The sequence below is a fragment of the Mustela nigripes genome, chromosome 4 (genome assembly GCF_022355385.1).
Source record: "Mustela nigripes isolate SB6536 chromosome 4, MUSNIG.SB6536, whole genome shotgun sequence".
In the NCBI taxonomy this organism is placed as follows: domain Eukaryota; kingdom Metazoa; phylum Chordata; class Mammalia; order Carnivora; family Mustelidae; genus Mustela; species Mustela nigripes.
In genome coordinates, this window is record NC_081560.1 from 162178627 (window position 1) to 162198028 (window position 19402).

Genomic DNA, 19402 nt, shown 5'->3' on the forward strand with positions numbered 1-19402 from the left:
GCACCTGCCGGTGGCAGGAGCTCGGTGTATGTGCGTGGAATGATCAGATGAAGACTGAATGAAAGGGGCCGAAAGGGAAAGTGTGCCATCCCCGGGCCCACGCCTGACCCTACCAGCTGTTGGCAATCCCTGCCACAAATGGGCAATTAAGCCCAAATGAACTGAAAGGCACTTGGCTGGAAATTAGGATGTTTATAAAATTCTATTATACCTAGTTCCTTTCTTCACTCTATGGGAATTATAAAAGTTGACAAACATAGGTGCGTTACGATGGCAGGGGACTGCAGAAATTTGCCGTTGTGGCCTTGACTACAGTCACCTTGGGACAGTGAGGGGGCTGCAGAGATGAGCCCGGGGAGAGGCTCCCCAGGGCAGTGGGGTCCGCCTTCAGTCTACATCAGAATCACATGGAGCTCTTGTTCAACCATAGATGCTGGGTCTCATCCCCCAAGTTTCTGATTTGGGAGCTCTAGGGTGGGGCCCGAGAGTTTGCATCTTGAACAAGTTCCCAGGTGAAGCCGATGCTGTTGAGTCAGGAACCACACCTGGAGAGCCATGGTCTAGGGATATTAGCCTGGTCCCGGTCCAGGCTCTGCCCCTCTGTGGCTTTGTCCTTGGACAGTTTCCTCACCCACTTTGGCTGCGTCTCCTCGTGTGTTAAAGGGGATTCATACTCCCCCTGCTTCCTGGCAGGGTTGTTGAGAAGATGAAATGAGACAACACATGTGAAAGGTCTCCAAGAGATAAAAATGCTATATAAACATGAGGCATAATCATTATCGATCGGGGAACGCTTCTTGTAAGAGATCAGCTTTGAGCTGGATCCAGAAAGGTGGGTGAGTGATGAGGCGGCTGCAGACAAAGGGCAGGCGAGGGTGTCAGGTTTGGGGCCTAGAGGGGACGGGGGCGCTGGAGACAGGACAGGAAGGGCATGTGGTAGGGTTGAGACCTTTACCTGAGGGACAGCTGTCCCACTATGGCCTGCGCCAGAGTCACCTGCAGGGCTCACTCAAACCCAGACTTCTGCCCCCCTCCCCCGCCCCGTGGATTCAGACGCAGTAGGTCTGGAGGAGGGAGTTTGGGTCCGGTCTGGAGAATCTGCATTTCCGACAATGTTGCTGGTGCTGCTGGTCCGGAGACCACACTCTGGGAACAGGTCAACTAAAAGGCATCGGTGCTGGGGGGTGGGGGTGCTGTGGGGCCGAGGAAGGGGTAGGTGAACACTGTAACAGCACCTGTGGTTAGAAATTGGTGACTGACACTGGTTCACCCAGGGGCAAGGTCTCCGTGGGACAGAAAGGCGTCTGATTCATTCTCAATTTCTGGCTTTGCCTGCCATTTAACTACGTTGACCAAGGTCAAGTTTCTTAATTGCTGGAAGCCTTAGTTTCCAGATCTGTAAAATGGGGATAATGATAGGTACCTCGTAAGCCTATTGTGAAGAATCAGTAAACAGCGTGAATAAAGCCCCGAGCTCAGGGCTTGGTGGGCTGCTCTCTCATTATGGTTAGCGGTCATTATTGTTAAGATTGTTTCTGTGTTTCCTACTGCGCAGCATCCCAGAGTGGCCATGACCTGGCTCTATTCCCCGCCCCCCCCCTCCAGTTCTCAGGACCCAGGGATTGCCAGGGTGGCAGTGGTGGCTGGACCCAGAAAGGAGCCCTTCTCCTGGTGGCAGACCCTGTAGGGTTTTTTCCTAGTTCTCCGAGTGCTGGCGTGCCAAAGCTTTTTGTTGTTGTTTCTTTTCTTTCTTTCTTTCTTTTTTTTTTTTTGTATTTCACATGGTACCTTTGTCCTGTGGTTAAAAGAGTGGGCGTGCAGATGACCTTGTTAGGACAAAGAGTGCATCTCTTTGTGATTAACCTTCAGGCCCTGTCCCCAGCTCGGAGATGATTCTCACCTTGGCCAAGTGTGGGAAGCCTTGGTTCCACCGGAGCGAGGCAGGAAGCAGGAGGCTGGCAAGAGGCTCCCGGCAGCGGCCAGGCCTGGCACCCTCCAGACCCTTCTCACTCTTTTGAGGCGGCTCATAGAGCCACGGCCTCCTCCCCCCCTCCCACCAGGCAGGAGTCCAGGTGGCAAAGATTCAGGTCAGGGCTAAATGTGGCTTCACAGCCCAGCTTGGCTTCTTTTCCCAGCACCAGCTTGTTAAGAAATAAATATTTATACCTGGCACCTGCCTTCTCCCAAGGCCTGGAGGCCCCTGCTGTGAAGATTCACGCTGAATCCCCAATCCCCTCGGTGCCATCTCCATCCTGAAACTAGCCAGGCCCCTGGCCCCTTGCCCCTGCCCCCGGAATGGAAGCTAGACAGCAGCTGGGCCCCTGATTTACTGACGCCTGTCTCTGAAGCCAAGGAGGGGGCAGCAGGGGAGCAGGTGACCGGAGGAATAAATGGCCTCCACCACCAAGCTCAGGCTCTGGCTGGGGCTGCGGGGACGCAAGCCTGGGCCGGAGCCACCCGCTGGGGCAGGTGGCTGTCTGCTCCTGCCCCTCCCTTTCCGCCTTTCCTCCCTACCTGCTTTGGCTTGGCACCTGCTATGGGGGGAACGAGCAGGCACGAAAGCAGTGACCGAGCTACTGATTAACCAGAGGACTGGGACATTCAGGCCACCCTCCTTCACCCACTAACCAATCTTTTTGTCATTCCTTCGTCGTTCCACAAATATTTTCAGCAAGAGCCGTATGGCTCAATGCCTGGCACATAGTAAAGGCTTAATAAATATTGGCTGAATGACTGAATGATCACAAGGTTTAGAGCTAGAAGAGTCTGATTCATGTCCTAGTCACACTGCCAATCTCGTTGGGGGCCTCAGGCCAATTAGTGCCTAAGCTGGGCCTTAGTGCCCTCCTCTGCCCAATGGACACGGTGAGGACAGCCCCTGACCAGGTTCCTTGCTGGTTGCTGGGAGAGCCTCAAGGGAGAAAGGATGTGAAAGCAGATAGTAACTCACCCTGCAAATCTTGTCAGTATTTAGCACCTGCTACATGCAAGGCACTGTGGGGGATGCATCTTTGGGCTCTGCCCTGGACAGCCCTGCTCTGTTGGGCCATGTCTGCCTGTGGGCTTCCTTCCATGTCCCCTGTGAGCTCTCACGTTGCTGTGTGGCCCCCTCTTCTCCCCAGGCCCCCATGCACCCCTAAGCTCACCGTCCTGTCCACGCAGGCCACGGAGCGCCCGGCAAAGAGGCTGGCCACACCGCGGGCCACGTTGACCTCGTCGCTGAGGATGTCTTCCCAGCGGTTGTTGCGGAACTTGAACAACTTGTCCGTGTACGTGGCCACCCCTGGAGAGAAGAGGAAGGGAGGCTGGTGGATGGTGGCCCAGTGTGCAGGTAGGTTTCGGGACACCTGCCACAGGTGGTTGGGGCCACAGGTAGACAGGTGATCGAGGCAAGGTGAGCGCTCCCCACAGCAGGTGGGTGAGGCTCTCTCTGTCTGGGGGGCGCTGGGGTGTTTTCGGTTGAGAGAAGAGACTGGTTTATGAAAATGGCCAACCCAGGCCTCAGTAGCCACAGATCTACCGTGGGTCTGAGATGACCCTCAACAGCGGGGTTTACACCTGGCCCCTTATGCCTGCGCCGACCGTACGAGAGATCTGAGCTTGCTGATATTCCAGCACCCAAATCCTACCCAGGATGTCTCTTTCTCCGGGACCTTTTCCTGCATTCTCTGCTGGATCACAGGACCTCATTTGGGTCTGAGAAGAAACAGTGCTGTTTGGTAGCTGGGGCTCTAAGCCCAGATCCAGAAAGGGGCTGGAGGTGGAGCTCTGACAGACTTGTCGCCCACCCCCAGGGGAACCTGATGGCAGTAGGGTCAGTGTCAGTGCCCAGGTGGGGTGAAAGGGGTGAGCAGCCCTGGGAGGCCCTCGGGGGCCGGGGTCTCCACCCCTTTCAGAGCTGGATGGAGGCCGAGGACCGCCAGCTTAGGGAGTCGCACGCATGGCACCGCACAGTTTATTTTGGGGAAGAGCAAAGAACTCCTGGTGGCCAGAGGCTCAATCCCTTGTAAGGCCACTTAGAGAGCTCCACTCTGCCATGACCCCTAGTTGGCTTCTTGCTCATGTGAGCCCCAGAGCGTTCGTATTTTGGGAGGGGTCATGTTCCACACTCAAGGGCTGGCATAGGAAACACAGGAGGGACAGCAAAGGGGCAGCTGTAGGAAGCCAGGAATGTGAGCTGGGGGACGAGTGGCCCTGGGGACAGACCCCTGCACTTGACTCTCTGGCTGGCCCAGGGTGGAGGCCATGGCTTAGGCTGAAGGGAGCTGTATGGCACAGTGGTTAAGACCTTGGGGTTTAGAGTAAACAAGCCCCCATCCTGGTCTCTGTTCTACCCAGATTCCACTATTCTCGGGGCTAGTTGTTGACTTTGGGCAAGTTGCTTAGCATCTCTGAGCTTCAGTTTTCCCATTTGCAGATGGGATAAGAGTCATAGCTACAACCAGTTTGCTGTGAAGAATACCCGAGTTGATATACACAGAAGGAGAACACAGCGCCCCCTCGAGGTGTGTGTGGGGGGTATTAGCCGGAAGTGGTCATTCCCAGGTTACAGATGGGGTCCTCTCCAAGATCCTTTGGGACCTCGGCTCCACACTGCCTGGTGAGAGTCTGTGTGCGAAATGAGTGGCTGAGTAGGACTGAGGGAGTGGGACCATGTTAGGAGAGGGCACTTATGAAGGATCCCTCAGGGAGTTCTGCCCAGGAGAAGACAAAAGGCTTTGCTCTCTAAGTGGCCTCCTGTGGAAACCTCCTAAGACCACAGGGACCAGCGTGTTTGCTGTGTGGTCCGTGGGGTCTGGCGGTGGCTTCTGAGATGCTCCCCAGACCCTAGGAAGCTGGCCCTGGAGCAGAGAGCCCTCTGACCCTCCCAGAGGTGCAGAGGCCCGTCCGGGGGGAGGGAAGGCCTTTTGTGAGCAGAGTTGGAAGCCAATCCGGGAGGCCTACTGGTATTTGTGTGTGGAGGCTTGGGCTGGGGAGTGCAGCTGGGGTGGGCACAGAACTGCTGTGGCTGGTGAGGGAAGCCCACTGGGGCAACCGAGGAACTGGATCTGGACAGAAGCACAGGTGCCGACTCCCCTTAGCTTGGGGCCTTGCTGGCCCTTTACCCTCTCCAGCCTCGGTTTCCTCATCTGGGCCTCGGGGTACCATCCGAGCCTCCTCCCTCAGAGGAGGCTGTGAGAATTACAGGATAAAATGCACAACAGCCCCCAGCCCCGGGTCGGAGCTGCCCAGGTCGGCCCATGCCACCCCAGTCTGAGGACTGCAGCGCCATCTCGGGGGGCCAGACGTACTTAGAAATTTAGATTTTGTTCTTTCACATTTTAGAAAGGTAACACAGTGCACACACCGTTTATTACATAACACCCCTGGGAGGGATGGGGCAGCACCTTGTAATTAAACACATTAATATTTCTGCAGTAAAATAGATGAATATTCACACTAAGTGGGATAAATAAAGCCTATAAATAGCTCACGTCAGCTCAGGACAGGTTTTGCCAGCAATTCATTTTCCCACAAACTTAAAAAAAAAAAAAAAGCACTTGAGGCTTTCAGAGTGTTTTGGATTTGAGGGCTGCAGAGAAGGGGCTGTGGGCCTGGACTGCCATGCTCGAGGCTGTTCCTGAGGCAGTGGCAACCTTGTCATCACATCCTAATGCTTGGGGGACCTCTGATGATGGCTCTGCAGGCTTCTGGGTCTCTAGCCTCCACCAACAGCAAGCAACCCTTGCCCTCCTCTGTCAGACCAGGGCCCCTTTAGATGGTCCCTCCAGCTAGGCTAGTCTCCCCTGCAATACTGGGGTTAACTTCTAGCCCCGTGTGGGCCAGTGTGAGAAAGCAGCTGCCAGCAGCTGGGGCTCTGCGGAGCATGACACACACCTCCACGTTCAGTGGGAGCAATTCCTCATGCTGCGGATGTCCTGCCTCAGTGAGACCAGAGGAGCGTATGGCCCCAGGGTGCCTCTGTCTACCTCTGTTTGCCTCATCACCTCCAACTTCTCCTGTTCCCCCAAGATAAACATTTCCCAGAGCCTGCTTTATGGAAGCCTGGTCTCGTGAGCTGCCTGGAAGATTCTGTGATCATCTGAGTTTGGGAACGACCACAACTTCCATCCTCCTGCTTGGAGAATCTCAGTGGACATCAGTCTATTAAAACTTCGACAAGCCCTGCAATAAATTATCTACTGAATCTTATTTAATTCAGCCTGTCCCGAGCACAGCTGGCCACGGAACCCCTTTGTGCAGCTCACCTATTAGCACCCTGCGGAACGAGCCCTGGTCTTAGCCAGCTGCTGTGGTAGGGTGCTGCTGTTGGGCCAGGCCCTGGGCTTTGTGGCCGGCGGGGTCAGGGCGTCCCGCGTTGTTAGCCTCTTCCCCTGTTCCACCTCCTGGCTTCTGAGCTGACTAGGGACGCCCAGAAGAATAAACTAATTAAGGTAAAATGTGCAACAGTGATGCAGAGCCTTGTAGATCATAAATGGGAACGGCAAAATCAATGGCAGGCCCTCTGCAGGCAGAGAGGCCTGGAGGCCCGGGCGAGGGGAGACGGGAGCCCGTGATTTAGGAAGAGCAAACGCTCTGGCAGCTGCAACCTGGGTAATTAGGTGTGTCAGGAAGACAGATAAACAGCGGGCGGTGTGGGTCGATGGCACCAGCGGTAAGCACCCAGCACTGGGACCCGGCTCATGTCGGTGTGTAATCTGCCTTCTGGCTCCTTGTAGCTGCCCTCCACCCTGGTGTCCCACACTGAGTCGGCGGGCAGCTGACCAGGAAGAAGAGAGGCTGTTAGTTGCTGGAGAGAGGGGCTCTGCTGAGCCCTATGGGGCAGATTCTGAGAGGACAGAGGCCTGGGAGAAACAGAAGGAGGTTTATGGGCAGGGCAGGGTGCTCCAGGGGTCACAGCCCCTCTGAGACGCATGTCTGGGAACTCCATTCCCATCCTGACTTTGGCATCTGGGTATTGAAGGAGACTTGAAGGTCTCAGAGGACAGTAGAACTGCCAGTTGCTACCAGGTGGCCCACTAGGGGAGGCTCAGGAGTCTGCCATCCTGTGGGTACCAGGTATGGTAGGAGGCTACCAGGAAAGAGGAGTCTCAGTCTCTGATGATTCTGGGTGCTTACAGTTCATTCAACAACAGGAGGGACAGGTAGAGGAGATGCCGTGGGACCACAGTGAAACTGATACTACTTAACATTTCTGCAGCATTTCACATATATTCCCGCATGTGCCAGCCATTTCACACCCATTCATTAACCCTCACCACAACCCCGAGCTGGGAATGATTTGCCTGCTTGATTTACAGATGAAGAACCCGAGGTGCAAGAGACAAGGGACCTGCCTAAGTCCCCACAGCTAACAGAGCTCGGAGGGGCAGGATGGAATGATACGTCCTGGAGATGCCATGACGTCGGGATGGAAGGGGCTACGGTGATGAGGGAGGGCTTTGTGATGGAGAGGCACCTGAGCCTGGACTTAAAGGGTCCGAGTAACAAAGACTCCTGTGTATAGAGCACTTAGTATGGCCAGGCTTTGCATGAAGCTTCTCTTTCATAAACACCATCTGCCCTAAACCCACCTTGAGAGATGGTACAGCACCTTTCTCCCAGATGGAGAAATTGAGGGGGCAGAGAGGTTAGTCAGTTGCCCAGGATCCTAGCTGTACTCTGTGCATCTTTCACCCCTCGCTTGGCGACTTTCAGGGACATCAGTCTATTAAAACTTGGCATAGACAGAGAGACAGAGGCCACACAGTTTGCCCAGAGAGGAGAATTTGTGGAGGTTGAGGGGGAAAAACATGCAGGGCAGGAGAAACCCACTAATTCCACGCAGAATTCTGCTCCACTAATTCTGAGGGCAGAAGGGGTCCTTGGTGGTTTCTGATCTGGGGAAGACGGTGTCTCCAGAAGATGAACCTGGCAATGGAGAGAGGCGTGGGCTAGCAAGGGAGAAAAGGTGGCCAATTCTGTGATGATAGGAGTGGGAGGAAGCAGGGGCTGCAGGAGGCAGGTGCAGGAAGGCTGGAGGTGGTGGTTGAGTGGGGTTGAGTGGGTTGAATGGGACAGAGACTGAAGTAGGGGCACTGGGCCAGCTCAGCATGAGAGCAGGAGCTTGGCTTCACACCATTTGCATTTGTCAGGGTCACAAAGTGGCTGAGAAGACATATCCAAGAGGTCATTGGCCATGAAGGATAGCAGCTTACAGGGCAGCAAGTCTGGGGTAGGGGCGGAGGGGAAGCAGCTGCAGTCAGGCATAAGAAAAGAAGGGACAGATATGGAAGAATCATCAGACAAATGGGGAAGGTTCTGCACCAAGGGCAGGAGTGTCCATCAAGCAAATGGCCCTCAATTCACTATCCTGTCATCCCTTCCACACCAAGCTCTGCCTCCAAGGGGTAACTGCTGGAAGGGTGAGCTGGGGTCATAGAGGGCTCTTCCTGAGAATCATTGGTTCTAGTGCCTCTTTCCCCATGGGTTGCCACCATCTTGGGGAGATGACTAGACTTATGGTCTGGTACAGGTGAAAAAGAGAAGAGTGAGCAAGTAAGTGTGGCAGGGAAGAGGGCTCTGCCCCCAAACTCCTTCATAAGGCAAAGAGACTACTGCCAAACAGCAGGGGTCAGGAGGGAGCCAGCAACATCCCCTGGCCTAGGCTGACCTTGGGTAAGCCACAGATTTGTCCTTTTCTTATTTGTGAAATGGGACCAGGAGAATGGGTACCTATTCATCAGGCTGTTTTGAGAATTAAATTCTATAATGTATGTGAAGTACTTAGAACAGTATCTGGCATAAGATAAGTTCAACAAATATTAAAAACAATACCCTCCTCATCATCACCACCACCACCATCATATCATCATGACCACCTTCACCATCCTCATCACCATCACATCATCATGACCAATCTCACCATCCCCATCACCACCATTACCATCATCATGACCATCCTCACCATCTCCATCATGACCATCCCCATCATCATGACCACCATCACTGTCCTCACCATCATGACCATCCCCAAATCATGACCAACCTCACCATCTTCATCAGCATCACATCATCATGACCATCCTCACCATCCCCATCATCAGGACACCATCACATCATCATGACCATCCTCATCTTCCCCATCATAACTATCCCCATCATCATGACCACATCACCACCATCACCCCCCCCCCCCCCCACCATCATCGTCCAGGAAATGACAGGGCATTCAGGAACGCAGGTCTTCAATGAGCCACGTTCCAGGAAGCAACTGTATAAACTGACACAGAGTGTAATATGCTTTACAAGACCTAGTCAATGGAAAGCTTACGAAGCAGTGATGGCTTCGGGGGAAGAAAGAACTAGTTCAGGCAAAGGGCATTTTAATAAAGAAGGGAGCCAGACTCCCCCTGACCCTGATAGAATTTCTGACCCGAGTCTTCCCCCTTCCATCCCTGGGTGAAGGCAGAAACCTGACCAACCCTTGCCAGGTGCCTCATTCACATTAGCTCATCTAGTTGTCTCTGGAGTTGTGTCGGGAAGACAGGTTTGTCATTTTACAGACTGGGACTCTGCAGGTTAAGTCATTCGCTTGAGGTTGCACAGCTGGTGGCTAAGCTGAGCTTCAAACTGCTGTGTGACTGCAAAGCATTCCCCTGCCCCCCCCCCCCCGCCTCAAGTCAGAGAGCTGGGAGTGAGGGCTGGCAGAGGGCAGTCTAGTCCCTGGCTCCTAAGGAAACTCGTTCTGTGTTAGGACTGAGGAAATGGCCTTTGGGGTCCCAGTTTATGGTGTGTTGACAGCCTCGTCCATCCTTACTTCTTATGGGCCCACATGCAAAAGGAGCCCCGTGGGGATGGGGGCGGGGAAGCTGAGCAGGTCATGAGCTTGTCTTCCCAAATGGCACCAGGCTGGGGGAGCTGAAGACCAGAACGTTGCATCCCAGGAAAGTATGGCTGGGAATGAGGAGGACCTGGAGGCCTACTAGGAAAGAAGCTGGAGACTCAGCACCATGTGGTTCAGGCTTTCCCAGACACAGGAAGTCAAGGGCATTCTGAAGTGCAAATTCTGGTCAGTAGGTCTGGAGTAGGGCCCTGAGAGTCCGCATTCTGAAGAGCTTCTAGCTGTTGCCAGTGCTGCTGCCAGTAGTGAGATGTAGAGGGCCTGGGCATCGCTGGACTGGCTGGCGAGGGAGCCGCTAGACCAGAGGTGTGCTCTCCAGAGCAGACGGCCCACCTGTGGTGTGGGCAGAGGCCGGGAGTACAACCTGTCCCCAAGTGCCTTTCTTTTTTGGCACAGTGACTGACTCCTCCTCTCCACCAGGGTACAGGAGTCCCTGCTGACAGCCTAAGGATGACACGGAGCCCAGAAGCCATCAGAGAAAAGAGTGATAAATCCAAGTTCATAAAAATAAAAATTTTCTGCATTGCAAAGCCCATGAGGAACAAAGACAAAACACAAATGACAAACCAGAGGCAACTGTTTTCAACATGCATTACAGACAGAGGGCTCATTTCCCTAATTTATAAAGAGGTGTTATAAATCAATAAGAAAAGGGCCAATAATCAATAGAAAAGCCGGGCAAAGGCAATGAGCAGACAAGAGATTCGAATATATAAAAATGTGCTCAGCCTCACTCGTTTTGAGAAAAATGAAAGTTAAAACTATACTTCGATACCAATTTTTTCCTATCAGATTGGCAAATATTTAAAAAAATGATGGCACACTGTGTCAATGAGAATGTTAGGAGATGCTCGCTTGCAGCAGGGCCGATGCGAGTGTCACAGGACTGTCCTCTGACCCAGCAATTCCCTCCTCCCGACGCCCCTTACAGACACGCCTGAGATGGTGGACGATGGCATGCCAGACAAGCTTATTCACTTGATAAGTCATCTCAGTGTTCATCAATAGATGACCAGTGCGGTGACTGGCAAATCAACCCAGTGGAGTACGATACAGCATCCCAAGAAAGAGCAAGCAGTCTGCGTGGGGCTGTAACATCATATCCGAAACTGTCGGAGGAAACAAGCAAGGAGCAGCAGTACGAGCGGAGTGTGCTACTGTAAGTGGAGAAAAGGAGAGAGCTGTATGGGGATGGAAGGCAGCAGATTATCAGTGACTGTCTGTTGAACGGAGGGAGTGAACGTCATGTAAGGGGTGGGGCTCGCAGTTCCTGCTGACCATGACCCCAGGGTCTCGAGTTGCTGGAGAGCTTGGGCCACAAAGCTCACTGGCTGTGGTGAGCAGCGCCGGACCCCTAGAGGAATGGGCTCTGAGAGGGAGCTGCGGAAGGTCCTGCATTCTTGGATGTTGAGAGAGGTGTTGGAACGAGCCTCTTGTCCCCCTGCATCCTATGTGCTCTCCCACCTGGTTTTCACCAAGTCAGGTGTTGCCTGAACCACACTGGCTGGTCAGTTTCCATGTCAGTTAAGACATAAGCTGGTTTCGTTGGCCAGGCCTTCTTGGGATCGTGGTTGATCTTCCTCTGGTCCCTCCCTCCTTCTTGTTTTTTAATTCTTAGTCCTTGACCCAGGCCCTCCTGGTATCCTTTTCTGAGTGGTATCTTTTTTACGGGATAGTCTTTTTTTTGTTTCTGCTCCTCGAGTCTCTCTCCCATGGGTCAGGAGGGAGGCCTGACACTGCCGTCCAGGGCACATCTGGCTTTCGTCACATTGCCGGATTATAACAGCTACTATTTGGAGAGTGCTTATTAAGTCCTAGATACTATGTTAAGTGCTTTTCGTTCAGTGTCTCAGTTATTCATTCAAATGTCTGTATTAAATGTTTATTAAGTGACATTACGTGGTCTTGGAGATACAGTGACAAACAAGACTAAGTTTTTATCCCTGTGAGGCTGACTTAGCAGAGCAGAAGAGAGGAACCACAAGCAAATATATAGTCTACTTTCAGGTAGGGCCGTGTGCTTTGAAGGGAAATAGAGCAAATTAAGGCCATCAAGAGATATTCGGCTATGTTTTTCAGGTGTTCAGGTGAGACCCCATCTGAGGATGAGCCTGAATGAAGGGAAGGAGTGAGTCCTGAGAACAGTGGTGGGAAAGGCATTTCAGACAGAGGGAACAGCAAGCATGAAAGCCTCCGGTGGGAATATAGTGAGCAAGAGGAAGGGTGTAGGCACCAAATCAGAAAGGCATTAGGGCTCACATCACGGAGGGGTCCGGCAGGCCATGGCAGAGACTCTGGGCATAGTCTACGGAGCTGCTGGAGGGAGTTGAGTTTATGAAGTTGATATGATTTTTCATATTCTATAGATGATAGGGTTGAGGCTGAGAGAGGTCACCCAGTGAATAAGGTGCAGATCTCAGGGTCATACAGACTAACTCCTACTGCCAGGATGTAGGGTCTCAACCCTTTTCCAACATCCCAAAGGCTGGCTGAGGGAGAGGCCAGGGCCATTCTTCCGCAGGTCCCTCCAATGCCCCAGCACAGGCCGAAGGAGCCCCCAGGCACATGCCAGGAGCAGGCATGGGCTGGCAGGGCTCCTGGAGGGGATCTCAGATTGCCCACAGTGGGCAGGGTGGCAGCGGCTGAGCGTTGTGCCAGCTGGACCCCAAGAAGTGCTGAGATGGCACAAATGTCCCAGCTCCACACCCTGCCCACTGTCGATGAATCAATTGAATCACTCAACTGCAAAATTAACTCAAACCCACAGACATCCCTCCAACCCATAGAAGGTCACTGGGAGGTGCACGTCTGGAACAGAGGCTTCTGGGCACTGTCACCCCCAGCACTGGGGGCCCTGCTCCAGCCTCTCCCAGATGAACATTTGTGCCCCAACACCCAGGACCTTCTGGTGGGGGGGGGTGGTCCATGCTGTCTGCCTCCCCTCGTCCTCCCTTTGTTGGCAAAACTTCTCTCATGCCTGATGGATTACGGCTTGTCTGTTCTTCCTGGATTTACTTATCAAGTTTAGATCGTGCTCTTAGGACCTTCAAGGTCTACCTGGCTCTGGGGCACCAGTACAGAGATTGTGCCTTCAAGGAGCTTCAAGATGGTGAGAATCAGGTACCTAGAGATCTATAAGGCAGCACTGGGGACACTGTAAATTTCAGGAGGGCAGGGGTTTTGTCAGTTTCATTCAGGGGGCAGCCTCAGTGCCTGGCACACAGTAGGTGCTCAGTCAATATTTGTGCAGTGAATGAATAGGTTCATGACTGAGTGGAACTTTGGTGAGGCTAGGCTGACCCGGGAGCTGACATGACTGGTGGGGGGAGTGGGTTGCCGTTCAACTTTGACAGCACCTGGGAATCACTTAGAAAGCGTTATAGTCTGATAGCTGGGTTTCACCCCAGAGGTTTGGATTGGACTGGACTGGGGTGCACCTTGGGAACTAGGAGTGCTAAGAGCTCCCCAGGAGATTCCAATGTGCAGCTCAGGCTGAGCACCCCTGCTCTGGGCTTCGCAATGGAACGCTCCAAAAGCGTGGGAGGTCTCCAGCCTCAGAGCCACTGAACCCTCTCCTCCCAGGTGCTCGGTGCCTGGTGAGTGGGGAGGACAGTCTGTCCCCTTCCTCTGGCATCCTGCCGGCCAAGCCCATGTTCAACACCACCCCCTCTTCCACAGTTCTCCCTATTTCTGCTTCCCTGCCCTACTGCCTCTTCCTGGAGACTCACCTCTTCCACGGCTGTCCCCTGCTGCTGCTCCCCTCCTGACCTTGATCAACTTAAAGGGTTGATCAGCCCATCAATTAATTGTGTCCTAATCCAATCTTGGCTTAGTTGGAGAGAGGGCAGTAAATCCAGCTGGGTAATCATGCCCTGATATTTGTGTAGGGATAATTACTATCTCTCAGGCCTCACTTGGTGGCAAGATGAGATGAAAACCCATAAAACACCACTCGGGGCTGTGGCTCATTGTTTCTTGGCTGCACAGGGCTGGCTGTCAGCCAGCCAGCCCCGCCTGCCCCTGCCCCTGCCCCTGGCACAGGCCCCAACCTCTTCCCCTGCCATTCATGCCACTGGCGGGGCTCGACATTAGGGGCAGTCTCGGGTGTAGATCCTGACCTGGCCTCAAAAACCAATAGGGGCAACATTATGGGCCCAGGGAAAGCGTGTGTGTGTGTGTGTGTGTGTGTGTGTGTGTAACATTATGGGCTCAGGGAAAGTGTGTGTGCGTGTGGGTGTGTGTTGGGAAAGCGGCAGGGAAGGCGATCCCCAGAGCCAGGCAGTCCTCTGCCTCTGGGAGATCAGAAGGGTCCAGGTTGGGAAATACACAGGTCTGAACTGCAGGGTGTTGTCTAGACCAACCCAAGAGGTTGTCGCCATCTGGAAGAGGCCAATGCGTGTCCCACCTGGCCCCTCAGGGAGATGAGGCTCTGCATGGTTTAGGAGGACACCGTGGCCTGAGACTTCCTTGCAGATGTTCTGGCTCCATGGGAGTGGACTTCGTTCTACGGCACTGAGCTCAGACTCGAGAATGTGGACAGGGGCTGGGAATGACCTGGATTTTTAACCCAAGAACACAGCCCCCAACATGTGCAACATTGAGCACCCTCTATGAGTCAGGCTCTCCTCTAGGGCCTGAGAACATAGGATTGAGTAAGGCCGTGGAGTATCCTTTTTTTTTTTTTAAGTATTATTTTTATGAGAGAGAGAGAAAGCACGAGCAGGGGGGAGGGGTGAAGGGACAAGCAGACTCCCCACTGAGCAGGGAGCCCAATGCGGGACTCGATCCCAGAACCCTGGGGTCACAACCTGAGCCAAAGGCAGACGCTTAACTGACTGAGCCACCCAGGCGCTCTGGCCATGGAGTATCTTAATTAAAGGGTGGATCTGGAGTTGGACCCCTGGGACTTATAAGTAGTGTGGCCTTGTGCCAGTCACGTGAACTCTGTGCCTCAGTCTCCTCAGCCGGAAAGCAGGATGCCAGGACCTGCCTAAGTGCACTGCTCTGAGGCTCCAGTGGGACGATTCGTGTGAAGGGCTCAGATCCAGGCCTGGCATACTTAAGTTAGCCACTACCGTTACCCTTACTGTCACTCAGCCTTCTGGCATCAGTGTCCCTCAGCCATCCCTGGGTGGTCCCTGGACCATCAACAGCATTCCAGCATGAGGGCGTGTGAGCACTGCAGGATCTTGGGCAGCACCAGGACCTGCTGTGTCCGAATGCGCATTCACACCAGACCCCCCAGGTAAGTCGGCTGAGACACCCTAGGCCGGGAAAGGCTCTAGGACCTCAAGGTCTGTCTGCTTCCAAGTTGTTTCCCCAGCAGCTAGTGTCTCTAGTCTGGAAGGGAGTAGGTGCTCAGCAGGAATTTGTGGAGTGAATAAATGAGCTCAGCTAAAAGTGGTGGGGGGCCCTTTCAAAGCATTTTGGAAGGTCCCCTAGAAGCAGCATGGAGGGCGATTCCAGGGGCTGGGAGAAGGGCTGTCCAGTGAGAAGGGCTGAGTGGCAGAGCCATGGCAGGAGCAGTGGGGGGGTGGGGGGAAGGGGTTAGGAAGACCGGAGCTGGGGGGCTGCTCAGATTGGGAGATGAAGATGACAGGAAGTCTGAGGGAGGCCAGGGATCCTCTCGGGGGTCTCTACTGGGACACAGAGAGCTCCGGGAGGCAGCGGGGTCCTACCTATGCCTGGGGGAGCCTGTGATAGAATAACCTGAGGATGGCTCTCCCCTCTCCTCCCCCAGCTGGTGTGGGAAGCAGGAAGGGGCCCGAGGCCCCAGCTCCTTACCTGAGAAGGCATTATTGGTGTTGAGGAAGTAGATCTCCTCACGGCCATCCCCATCAATGTCACAGGCTGTGACCCCAATAGCGTTCCCCTGCCGGTCCCGCAGGGCATAGTAGGGGGAGCTGCGCTCATCCACTGCAATGTTCACCAGTCGCTTCTGGGTCCGGTCATACTTCAGAACCAGGTTGGGGCCGTTGTACCTGGAGGAGGAGCAAGGAGGGGGTGTTGAGGAGGAGCAGCTGGGCTCGCCTGGTGCCTCCCATCCCACAGTGGGGCTTGGAATCCTCCCAGACAGGTCAAGTGTGGGGCAATTCAGCCTTGGGGCATTCTGGGGGGACCCCCGACAGCCTCGGCTCAGGGGTCGCTGGGTGTTTGGTGAGTGTCCCTGAATCAGCTACAGACTCACTCAAAGCAAGAGTCAGCTGGGCCCACGTGGGACACAATATGAAAGCAGGGTGGCGCGGGGAGACGGGCAGCTTTGCCACAGGCTTCGAGAAGGAAAGGACCACCCCCTACCTCTCCCTTGCGCATTTCAATGTCAGAACACTTTCTTATTTATAATCTCGCTAATTTAAATCTAATAAGCAAGAAGGGTAGGCAGGGGAGGCTGTATTGTTAAACCGTTTTGCAGATGAGGTAACTGAAAAGCAGTGTTGGGGTAAAATGAGGCGGAGAGAGTGAATGCACTTCCCCAAATTAGGGGTCAGGTGCTAGCACTGGGACCCAGGCTCTTTCTGGGCAAATGAGCCGTGGAGGCGCAGAGGCCTTCTTGCTGAGGTTTGAGATGACTCTCCCGACAGAGTCCCAGCATTTAAACAAGGGTGTCAAGTGAGCATCTCAGATGGGAGATTGCGAACACATCTAAAGTCTGTACGTGGACCTGCTGGATCTCCTTCTCGAAGGAATGCAATATGAAAGATTAAAATGCGCGCAACTGTCCTCATCTCTTCTGTCTCATTCTCCCACAGCCGCACAGCCTCCTTGCGGCACTGAAGCCCAGGCACGTCCTTGCCTCAGGGACTTTGCACTTGCTGTTTCCTCTGCCCAGAATGCATTTCCTCCAGATACCCACTTGGCTGTCTCCCTCTGTCACCAAGTTCAGGTCCCGGCGCCATTGTTGCTTCTCAGCAAGGCCTGCCTGGACACACTCCTGAAACCTGCAAACACCACCCCCTCCCCGTGCTCCTTATCCCTCACCCCTGCTCTCTCCCTGCAAAGCTTTTACAAGCAGCTGACAATTCTCTGTCTTCGTGTTTAACTCTCGCTTCTCTGTCTGATCCCACTGGAGTATCAGCTCCACGAGTGCAGAACTTTTTGTCTGTTTTGTTCCCCGGGGCCTAGAACAGTTCCTGGCACACACTAGGGGCTCAATAAATACTTGGTGAATGACTGAATGAATGAAGCCTCAAAGTCCATGTCTGAGTCATAGGGCTTAGGTATTACACAGTTGGTTTCTTCCCATTGCCTTTTGACCTAGAGAAAGCGCTGTACCCAAGGTCAACCTCCAGCAGTATGGCCATGAATGTCTGAAGGCCTCCTCTGACCTCTAGGGAACACTGGCTTGCCAGACTCTCCTAAGGAACCCAGCCAATGTCCATCCATTAGTCCTGGCCTTCTTCCTTTGTTTTAACCTAAGCGTGTACATCCTGAGTGACGTTCAGCTGCCGGCCTCTGGCTGTCCTGGCTGAGAATGCTTTGGGGGTGGGGATGGGGTGGGTGGAAAGACCTCTCCAAGGTCTTTGAGAGAAATCACTTCTTGCTTTCCTGAAATGGATCCAACTTGGCCCTCTCCTTCGTCACCGAGATGCAGAGCCCGTGAATTTTGGGGAATGCTGAGCAACTGGCCGGGCGCCTTCTGGCACCCACAGTGTGTGTGGGGGGTGGAAACAGAGCTCATCGGGAGCTGAGTCAGCACCCGGCAATGGAAGGTCGCACCTTGGATGCCTTGACAAACAGCATAGCTGAGGGCTGCGAGTCGAGGGCACAGCACGAACCGTGGACGTGTCTGGGCAGGGGAGACAGAACACTTGGGTTCCAGCACCATCAGCAGCTTGCTCCAGCCCCCAGGGGCAGAAACCACCTTGGGTGCCACACACTAGTCCTTCTGGCCTCTGGATCTTCTGGTTGCTGCCATCCCTGCTGTTCCTCACAAGACACCACGGTCCCAGAGGGCTGTGCTTCTTGAAAGCACTATCAGATGCTTTGGCTCACCTGAGCCCCACAGAAAGAGGGTAGATGAGGCATTTTCTAGAAAAGGAAACTGTGGTCCAGAGGTTAGCCACAGTCACTAACTCTATCACAGTCCCTCTGTGTGATAGCCCCCATGCTGATAAGTCTGGGGGGGTTGGATAAGCCTGGGGGGCTGGACGTGAGGGATGTGAAAGGTCACGTTTCCTCTCTCTGACACCTGCCAGAGATTGTTGGTTTCTTCCAGAAACCAGCTGTGTGAGTGTCATCCCAGTCCGGTGCCAGTCCCCTGGGACAGGACTGCTGTGGACGGGGAGGGGCCCAGAGCACAGTGTGGGCACAGGGGTCTGGCCCCGCCCCTTCCCGGCTGTGACCTTGAGCTTGTCACGGAGTGCCTCGCCTCTAACTCAGGGCTGCCACATACCTCATAGCCTGGCCATGAGGCTGAGACAGTGGGTGTGATGACACTTGGTAAACTGTGAAGAGTTACACAATGATAACTTCTCATCATTGTGAAAGGTAACACAACAGCTGAGGCCCAATCTCTCACTCTCCAGTGATCATTCTGAGAGTTTCCAAACACACTCTAGTATTTCTTATCCCAAAGATCCCACCCTTGATCTCTCATCCTCTATGGGTATGTTTCTTTATTTAAAGCCCTTCATAAAGTCTTCTAGAAGACTTGTCTTCCCAGGCTGTCTCCACTCTCTCACCGCCCATTCACCCTACGCCGATCCACATTCCCACCAACTCCAGCAAAGCTACCTTTGTTACTGCCATAGGGGGCTTTCAGGTTTTCAGAAAACCAGGGACAGGTTTTCTGCCCCCCTTCCCCCCAGCCTCCAGCAGTTTCTGGCACACTGGCTCACAATCTGGGCTCCCACTGCACGGGTCCCTGTTAAAACACTCTGTCCTCTTGGCTTTGAGGATGCATCCTGCCCTCTGGGGCCCTTCTCTCTGATTCCCTCTCCTTTTCCTTTGGGTAGTTTCTTCCTCCTTGCTCTGCCCTCTTCATGGTGGAGTCTCCAGTCCTTTTCCTGGGTCCCCTTCTCCTTCTCTCTGTCCCCTTGCACCAGGGGATAATCCATTCCCATGACTGACAACTCCCAAATTTCTATCCCCAACCCAAGTCCCCAGTCCGAATATAGACTCCTATATCTGCCTGCCTGCTTGATGTCTCCCCTTGCACACTCTACACTCATCTCTGATGGAATGTCCATCCCCAATTCTCATGCCCAAAATGGGATGAGAATGGCTCAGCCCCCCTCCTCCTGGCAATGGACACCTGAGTACCGAAGTCTGAAACCCAGCACCGGCCTTGGTTCCCCCACCTCCTTGTCTTCACATCTCATTCATCTGCCAATCCTGCCATTTCTACCTCCTAAAATATCACAAAGGCCTTCTCTTCTTTCCTTCCCTGCTGTCACCATCTTTGGAGAGTCTCCTGCCGGCTTCCTCACCAGCTCCTGAAATCTAAGCCCCCCACACTATAGCCAGAGTCATCTTTTAAACACATAAACCAGATCAGCCCCTCTCCTGCCCAAAACCCAT

At 53.8% G+C, this 19402-nt stretch overlaps 1 protein-coding gene across 6 annotated transcripts in view; it reads right to left on the reverse strand.

Annotated features, from left to right (window-relative positions):
• CRTAC1 (cartilage acidic protein 1) overlaps positions 1-19402 on the reverse strand; it is a 150196-nt gene that overhangs the window by 49523 nt on the left and 81271 nt on the right. For all 6 annotated transcript variants that reach the window (XM_059398294.1, XM_059398289.1, XM_059398290.1 and 3 more), the window contains exons 3-4: positions 15668-15864; positions 3147-3283 (exon numbers count right to left, since the gene is read on the reverse strand). In XM_059398294.1, the coding sequence (XP_059254277.1) occupies positions 3147-3283; positions 15668-15864 (334 nt within the window). The remainder of the gene's footprint in view (positions 1-3146; positions 3284-15667; positions 15865-19402) is intronic.